This window comes from Chiloscyllium plagiosum, chromosome 12 (genome assembly GCF_004010195.1).
Source record: "Chiloscyllium plagiosum isolate BGI_BamShark_2017 chromosome 12, ASM401019v2, whole genome shotgun sequence".
In the NCBI taxonomy this organism is placed as follows: domain Eukaryota; kingdom Metazoa; phylum Chordata; class Chondrichthyes; order Orectolobiformes; family Hemiscylliidae; genus Chiloscyllium; species Chiloscyllium plagiosum.
The window spans coordinates 5,131,161-5,139,685 of NC_057721.1; the positions used below are offsets into that span (position 1 = coordinate 5,131,161).

Below are 8,525 nucleotides of genomic sequence, written 5' to 3' on the forward strand. Positions count from 1 at the left end.
CAAGAGAATTGTAAATTGTACTATTTGGCCAAGTTAAATACACTGAAACGTATGATGGCAGCTGTGCCCTTGAGGTGTGAATATGTCTGAGCATAGCATCAGGCCACAGCAGAATGGTGGAGAAATTTTGGTAATCATCTTTGAAGAATCAGGAAGCAGTTTCAAGTAGATCAAGGTCCACCAGAAAAGACATGGTATAATCTGGGGTGCTAGCAATTAAATTAGCCTAATTGCATTCCATTCTTTCATGCTCGAATAGCAAAGAATAAGCTAAAAACACAGGGAACTGTACAGATATAATTCCAGTATAGGGAATGCTAAACCAATTCTGTTAAATTACACCAATGACTCTCCATCAACTTACGTTGTCATTCTTGTGAACTTTTCCAATTGGTGATGTGAAAGACTGAGCTTCACAGCTGTGTAGACATTCCCTCCAAAATCTCAGAATCTATGTATACTGGTCAGCCGTCCATGTTGTTACTCAATGGCAGGAATGGAAGCTACTCAATGGCAGGAATGGAAGATATTAGTATCTGGCCATATTGGAAAGCAAGTTCTAAATTTACATTGATAAAATCCACTTACTAACTTGAACCTAAGGTTATACAGGTACATCAAAACAAATACAGCTCATGTGTAACTGGAGAAAATACCACTCTCAGTGGCTCATGACAAGGGAAAGTCTTGCACAACCTTTGATATCTTGTGGAGCAAACAGTTTAAATAATTTCATATTTTTCCTTTATTAAAAAGCTACCTACTTGTAATTACACAGAGGCTATCTGCCTGGTTAAAGAAAAGAGACCACTGCTGATGTTAAATGCTGACTGATCAAAAAGGGTACTTTTATTTCAATTTAATCAATCTTTGTGAATGGTCTCCTTTTCAACATCCAAAGACTTTATTACATCCATACACCTAAAAGTCAATTTATCAAGCACAGGCAAATGCCCTATTCTTTTTCATGAAGATGAACCTTCACAGTAAGAGGGAGTTACTTCACAAAGGAAGGGAAGTTAGTTCATGTTGGGCATAGTACCTTTATGTAGCTTTATTGCTTCATGCAATTTCATAGTTATTTCAAACATTTTATATGCTCTCCTTTTCATTATCACAATTAGAAGTGCATTAACATTTTCATAGTTGCATGTAAAAATATTTTTTGCAGACTTTTCCCTCTCCTCTTTGAAGGGTGGTAAATGAACAGCACTCAGTTCCTAAAATTTCTATGTGCAAACTTTAAATAGCAAAAGCCTGCAATGCCGTTCAACCATATTGGTCAGAAAAGGAACTTGACCAACTTTAGGCTCCACCGAAGACATCTACTTGACTTTAATCTAGATCAATGGACATATTCTCTTTAAAAGAGAATGCTGACATGAAGCTACAATTAGTCCATACCATCCTCCTCAAATTACATCTATACAGCTCAGTATTGGAAGAAACCACCTTTTTGGCTGTTCTGAGGAAACTATGAACGAATGTGAAAATCAGACTGCTATAATGGACTAGCAAGCATGTCCAGAGAAAATCAGGAATGCAGATGCTGGAGATCAGAATCAAAAGGTATGGTGCTGGAAAAGCACAGCTGGTCAGGCAGCATCCAAGGAGGAGAACTGACATTTTGAGCAGAAGATGCTGCCTAACTGGCTGTGCTTTTCCAGCACCACACATTTTGACTCTGTTAGGCAAGTTCTGCAACTTGAAACTCAATTGTGAGTATTTTTGAACTATGCAACATAACATTGCTATTTGAAATAGTGAGGGGTGAACGCAAGACTGATTAGCACAAACAAACGAACAGTCTTGAAAAATATGCAGTTGAGAGTGTGGTGCTGAAACGCACGACCGGTCAAGCAGCATCTGAGGAACAGGAGAAGCCCTTCATCAGGAATGAGGCTGAGAGGGTGATGAGATAAATGGGATGGGATGTGGTTGTGGGGAAGGGGAGGTAACAGTGTGATAGATATTTGGAGGTGGAGATCACTGTGATAGGTCTGAGAGGAGGGTGGAGCAGATAGGCGGGAAAGAAAATGGACAGGTAGGACAGTTCAAGAGGGTGGTGCCGAGTTGGAAGGTTGGAACAGGGATAAGGTGGGGGGAGAGCAAAAGAAGAAACTGGTGAAATCCACATCGAACCAGTGTGGTTGGAGGGTCCCGAGGCGGAAGATGAGGCATTATTCCTCCAGGCGTCAGGTGGTTAGGGAGTAGCGATGGAGGTGGTCCAGGACCTGCCTGCTCTTGGCGGAGCAGGAGGGGAAGTTGAAGTGTTCGACCATGGGTGGTGGGGTTGGTTGGTGCGGGTGTCCCAGAGATGTTCTCCGAAGTGCTCTGCGAGTATACGTCCAGTCTCCCCAGTGTAGAGGAGACTGCATCAAAAGCAATGGATACAGTAAATGACGTGTGGAAGCGCAGATAAAACTCTGATGGATGTGGAGGCTCCTTTGGGGCCTTGGACAGAGGGGGGGGGGGGGGGTGTGGGCACAGATTTTGCAATTCCTCCAGTGGCAGGATTGGTTGAGTTGCAGAATGTTAACAAGCCATAATTGCCAGGGCAGGAGGGTGAAATTTCCAAAGCCTGCAGAGAGAAAGCATTCAGCTGTGTAAAGGAAAGACAGAAGAATCAAGAGTGCTTAAATTAAAGAATTGTAAACCAAGGAAGATCTACATCCAACCATCAAATCAAAGGATGACCAGATCTTAAAGAAACAGGATATTACCATTGTTAAAACTGCAATTACGAAAAAATACCTAATGATCTTGTCTTTTGATCTTTAGCACTTTATTTACCCGGTCTATATTCTTTTCAACCCATATGACGTGAAACCATTTATCTCGTCAGTCTTAAATCATAATCATGGAGGGGTACAGCTTAAGTTGCATTCACTATGTTTAGAAATCTGTTCTCTGCTCTTGTTAAAGTTGTGTTACAAACATTAATTTTTGGTTAATAATGAAGGCTGGCGAGAATTGCTTTTACCCCGAGTAGCAGCCAATTTCATTTTATAAATATCTATTCAAATTGATATTTAGAAACAGCAAATCTCAGGACAATTTAAAATGATACAGAATCACAGCAGATAATACTCTAAGCATGTCTTCAATATATTCCGCATTATATACAGACATCCATTACCCACTAGCTGGGTAACATGCTCACCGATGGAATGAAAGAAACATAAAAAAGACATTGTTTTAAAAAAAGTTGGTCCATTGAGCCAGTCCTTCACAGATGCATTACCACTAAATGTAACCACTTAAAATGTTCCTCATTCACCAGCCATGTTATTTTCTGTAGGGAACAGAAAAGATTTTTTTAAAAATGCAGAGGCCAATAAGTGTTACTGGTTATCAAAATTCTTAAGCAACACATTGCTTTGCATATCCTTTCAATACACAATATATTTGGAACGAAGATTACACCATGAAATGTCCATCAACTTTATAAATCATTTTCCAAAGTTCACAGTATGTAACAAAACTTCAGTTTAAAAACAAACTTGTTTTCCTAATGCCATTCAGTGGCTTACAGGACAAAACAGACCAATGAAGCTTGGAAAAACATCCAAGATTACATATAGGAAACAAGACACTTTAATAAATTTTTTAACATAAGCAAATTATATCCACTGAGGGTTGTCATGGGCATCCAGTAAACTACACACAAAGGTGATATTACTTAGATATTTTCCCTTCAATATTTATTCTTTAGAAAATCATTCCAGCTAAAAACACAAAGGTTTCAACCCCATTATCAAATATAGTGAAGACTAGTCAAACTATTATCAAGAAAAAGTGTATACAAACAATATGCAATGTATCATATTTGCTCTTCATTGAGAACTTGCTTTCCTTAAGATTGCTGACAATTATAAAAACAGAATGCTGTACTGAAATGCACTTCTATTACATGGACACTGCTTGAATTCAAAGCAAGATCAGCATCTAGATTAATTACTTCAATAAGCACTAAGCATTTCAGTTAGCAAAGTGATACCATTTTCATAATTGTTCTAAATCTTGTATCAAAAGATATTTTCAAGAAAATAAACAATTACAAAATTTCCAACGAACTATGGATTAAGATTACTTTGGACAATTCTATTCCAACCAGCATTAATGGACAAAGGCTTAAACCTAACTATGTCAACATTCAATCACTCACTGTCTTTCGAATGGAGATAGTGGGATGGAACAATCTATACAGTAAGATGGAGCAAACACTACATTAGATATTCTTTCAGACTAGCTTAACTGTCGACAAAAATCAGTGTATAAATCAGGGATTTAAAAATAGTGACACAAAGACATTTTAGCCCATTATATTTGTCTAATGTAACTTGATTGGGTACAGTTAACAAAATTCACTACGTCTTAGCAATATCACTACTTCTATTGAACAAACATCAGTTACCAATCTCGTTTTATGAATTTTATAATGAGTTGAATAATCACTGATCTTAGCCCTCTGCTCTAGATATTAATCCCATTTTTAACCTCTGCTGAAACTTAATTCCAGATTTAATTGCTTCACTGACAGTTGCCATCATCTTGTGTTTTGGAAATCCATTTAAGTTCTGTCTCTCATTTGGTTTAAAATGCTCCCTATAACTTACTCTGTGGCCATACCTTTGGTTGTCTGCCCCCGTATTGGCTTAAAGAGCTCGCTGACAAAAGCACAAATTTTGCTCACCTCACCCATCCATGAATGAATTACCTACATACAAAAGAAGATCAAAGTCACTATCTGCGCTTGAACAGCAGTTTGCAAGAAAGGATAAGTAGCCACCTAACTTTTCCTGTTCCAACATACATGCGATTTCTAATAATACGAGTTTGCTTCAATCTCTGGCCACTCAGATGCTTGACAATGCAAATATCAATTCCACGACTAAATGGCATCTTGTCTTAGTCACGCAACCTTTCCTCTTGATCAGAATTCAGGGTTGAATGCTTATTCCAGGTAAACACAAAATTTGGGCTTGGTGCAACACTGAAGTGCCACTTGTACATCGGTCTATCCAGACTAGCATAAAGAATCCCAAGATCTACAAGAGTTAGGGAATTTCTTCCCATTTCTAACTAATACTTATCTCTTAAATGTGTTAGTTGGTCATTTGGCTCTTTGATGGTTATGGGTACCTCGTGTGCATAAACTGGCTAAGAGTTTGCCTGCAATTGTAATTCAGAATAATTCACTGGCCATGCAGCATTTTGGAATTGCATAATGATATGCAAAGATGTGCATTTATAATGGAACCAAAGAGTTGTCAAAGCAAGTTGAGAATTTCCAGATTAGAGTTCCTATCTGCCACATACCAGAAAACAACACAGGAACACAGTCAAAAGAATTAACTCAATGACAAATAGCACATGCATTTCAAATCACTTGTCTCTCAGAAGGTTACCATAAAGAAGTGACTCATACTAACATTTTATTATCTGGCATTGAAACTTGAACCCAACTCAACCCAATTTCTCATTACTCCCAACGACAAGTCATTCATTGCTCAGCGATTCACATTTGAATAATAAAAACACAAGATGTATCATGGGAGTGTAATGAAACAAATTTAACACTGAGCCACACGAGCAAATAAGACAGATGGCATGGATTTTCAAACAAACAGTCTTGAAGAGTGAAATAGGGATGAAGATATTTTGGGACATGATTCCAGACCAAGTGAAGTCACGGTCGCCAACTGGAGGAACACAATGTCCTTGGAGGGTTGTAGAAAGTTAGAGAGCATAAAATCACTGATTCAAAAAGATGCTTGAGAATTTTACAAGGTTTTGCACTATGATGAACCAGTGTGGATCAGCAAACACAGAGGTAATGTGTGAACATGACAGAGTTAGGACATAGTTTTGGAGGAATTCAAATTTGTCAAGTTTGGAAGGCTTTCCAGAAGAACATGAAATAGTCAAGAGATAATAAAGGCAAGGATGTGCATTTGTTTTCAGTAGATGAGCTAAGATACATCCTGAAACAAGTAATGTTAGAAAGACAGATGTAGGTATCCTTGTTGATGGAACAGCAAAGTGCTTAGAAGGATATCTCAGAACCAAGTAGAATGCCAAGGTTGCAAATGGTCTGGTTCACACCCAGGAAGAGCATGCTGTTGGGCGGTTCGGAAACAGAACTTACGGATGAGCTAAACAGTTCGGTTTTCTCAAAATCTGGGATTGGAAGAACTTTCTAGTCATTCATTGAAATGTCAGAAACATTGCCTAACAATTTACAGGCAGTGAATGAGTTGAAAGAAATGGTCGAGCACTAGATCTGGATTTTCACTCTCCGTGTGGAGTGTGAATGAATGCTCTTGATTATACCACCAAGGGGTGTGATGCAAGCCCGCCCTTGGGAATTTCTGGAGTTAACAGTGTGGAAGCAGAAAGAGAAGCATTGCAGGTGACTCTGGCTAAAGTGATAGCAGCTCCACTTGATGACAGTGAAGGGGCAATGGAAGGAGAGAATGAGAAAGGATAGTTTGCCATCATTATAGTCAAGAAACATGTCATTTGTGACACGTGTCATTCAGTTGCAGAGGCAGTAATGTGGTGAAAGAAGAAAGAAGAGCTCAGATTAGGAAGGCAATAGATTCATGGACTTCACAGAAAAGGGAGTATGGAGATGGGCAATCATTTGCAACAATAGCAAGTTCGTGAGTGGGTTTTTTTGCAAGAAGGGAGACAGTACCAGAGGACAGGGAACAGTTATCAGATAACACTGGTTAGGATGCTCAGCCATTTCCTCAAATGCTTGGTTATACAACATATGAGGAATTCCTCAAACAGGCCAGTCACCATGAATTGAGGCAGAGAATGAACTCCTTCATTCTTCCAGCCACTCTCTGCAACCCAATCATGCACCAAAGCCCTCGATTCAACAATGCATAACCATATCCAAATCTAGCTGACACTTGAGTTGGGTCTCACAAGGCTCAGTTATTAAAAAGTAATGTACTTCTTTATAATGTTGCACTTGAAGTTTACAGCAAGTCCAAGGATTCACTTTTAAATCAGAAAGGCATCCTTTTTGACAAAGTAACCAGTTTTGAAAGTTTGTTGCTGTTCTAACTTCCTTTGGCTTTTTGTAAAGGGACACAAACATACTTAAAAGGCTGTTGATGCCATGCCCATGTTACCAAAATAGCCGAAAGGCAACATAGTTATCACAAACATGGAAGATTATACAGGATCTTCGAACAATATCACTAGTTAATGTTGCAAAATTCATGTCAACATAACTGGCATTAGCAACATTCTGCAACTTTGCTCAAATTCTAATCAAGATTCAAGGCATGCACAGGGTCACTGGCATCATACTATCCACAAGCTCCACATCAGGAAGGAAAACAGGTACAGTATACTGAAGGTGGATGTTTAATTTTTATCTACATCGATATCATAAATCTGCTGGTATCAATTTCAGAGCCTGATATCTATTTGGATTCTTTAACGTGTGAGAACTATGAAAAACAAGCACTTCAGCTGTCATAATTACCTCGAGATTCAGGCGACAACCCTGAGCTGAAACAAACTAGGTCATCACAGATCAACTCCAGAGCTTTCCAAAGTTGGGGTTAGTACCCCAAAGAGGCTCAAGCTGAAATGATAGGGTGGCAAGCTCTAATGCAATGGCCACAATGGATATTGGTCCAAGTTAAAGCAGCTACACTCCTGCTCAGACAAACCTGTCCTCCCTCCATCAAACCTCCAACATACTCCCAAACCTCAAAATTGGGACACAGCAAGAGAAAATCATGAAAAGCAATGGTCTATTCCATGTTCAGCCCTTGATACAAAAATGCTTCAGGCTGATAGTGCAGCCCAAAGCCCATAATGCAAGTACTCTTTTATGTAGTGCTTGAAAACTTCTCAGCTTGACAAAAAGGGAGTCAGGCATCCGAGGAGTAGAAAAATCGACATTTCAGGCAAAAGCCCTTCATCAGGAATAAGGCTAGGAGCCTCGGGGGGGGTGGAGAGATAAATGGGAGAGGGTAAGGGTGGGGGAGAAAGAGGTGAAGGTAGCTGAGCGTGCTAAAGACCAATTCCTTGCGACTACCTCATCAGGTCCACGCCCCCAGCAACCCACAATTCTCTGCCACTGCAAAATCGAGAATTGCAAAATCTGCGACCACACCTCTCCCCTCACCTCCATCCAAGCCCCAAACGAGCCTTCCACATCCAAAGTTTCACCTGCACTTCCACATATGCCATTTACTGTATCTGTTGCTCCCAAGGCAGTCTCCTCTACATTGGGGGGACAGGACGTATCCTCGCAGAGCACTTCAAAGAACATCTCCGGGACGACCGCACCAATCAACCCCACCACCCCATGGCCGAACACCTCATCTCTTCCTCACACTCTGCCAAGGACGTCCAGGTCCTGGGCCCCCTCCATCTCTACTCCCTTACCACCTGACGCCTGGAGGAAGAACGCCTCATCTTCCACCTCGGGACCCTCCAACCCCATGGCAATGTGATTTCACCAGTTTCCTCATTTCCCCTCCCCCCCA

General features: G+C 40.1%; 1 protein-coding gene across 1 annotated transcript in view; it reads right to left on the bottom strand.

The window, feature by feature from the left end:
* Positions 1 to 417: 417 nt before the first annotated feature.
* LOC122554917 (TSC22 domain family protein 1-like) overlaps positions 418 to 8,525 on the bottom strand; it is a 36,556-nt gene continuing 28,448 nt past the window's right edge. The window contains exon 3 of the mRNA XM_043700312.1: positions 418 to 503. Within this exon, the coding sequence (XP_043556247.1) occupies positions 485 to 503 (19 nt within the window). The 3' untranslated portion in view covers positions 418 to 484. The remainder of the gene's footprint in view (positions 504 to 8,525) is intronic.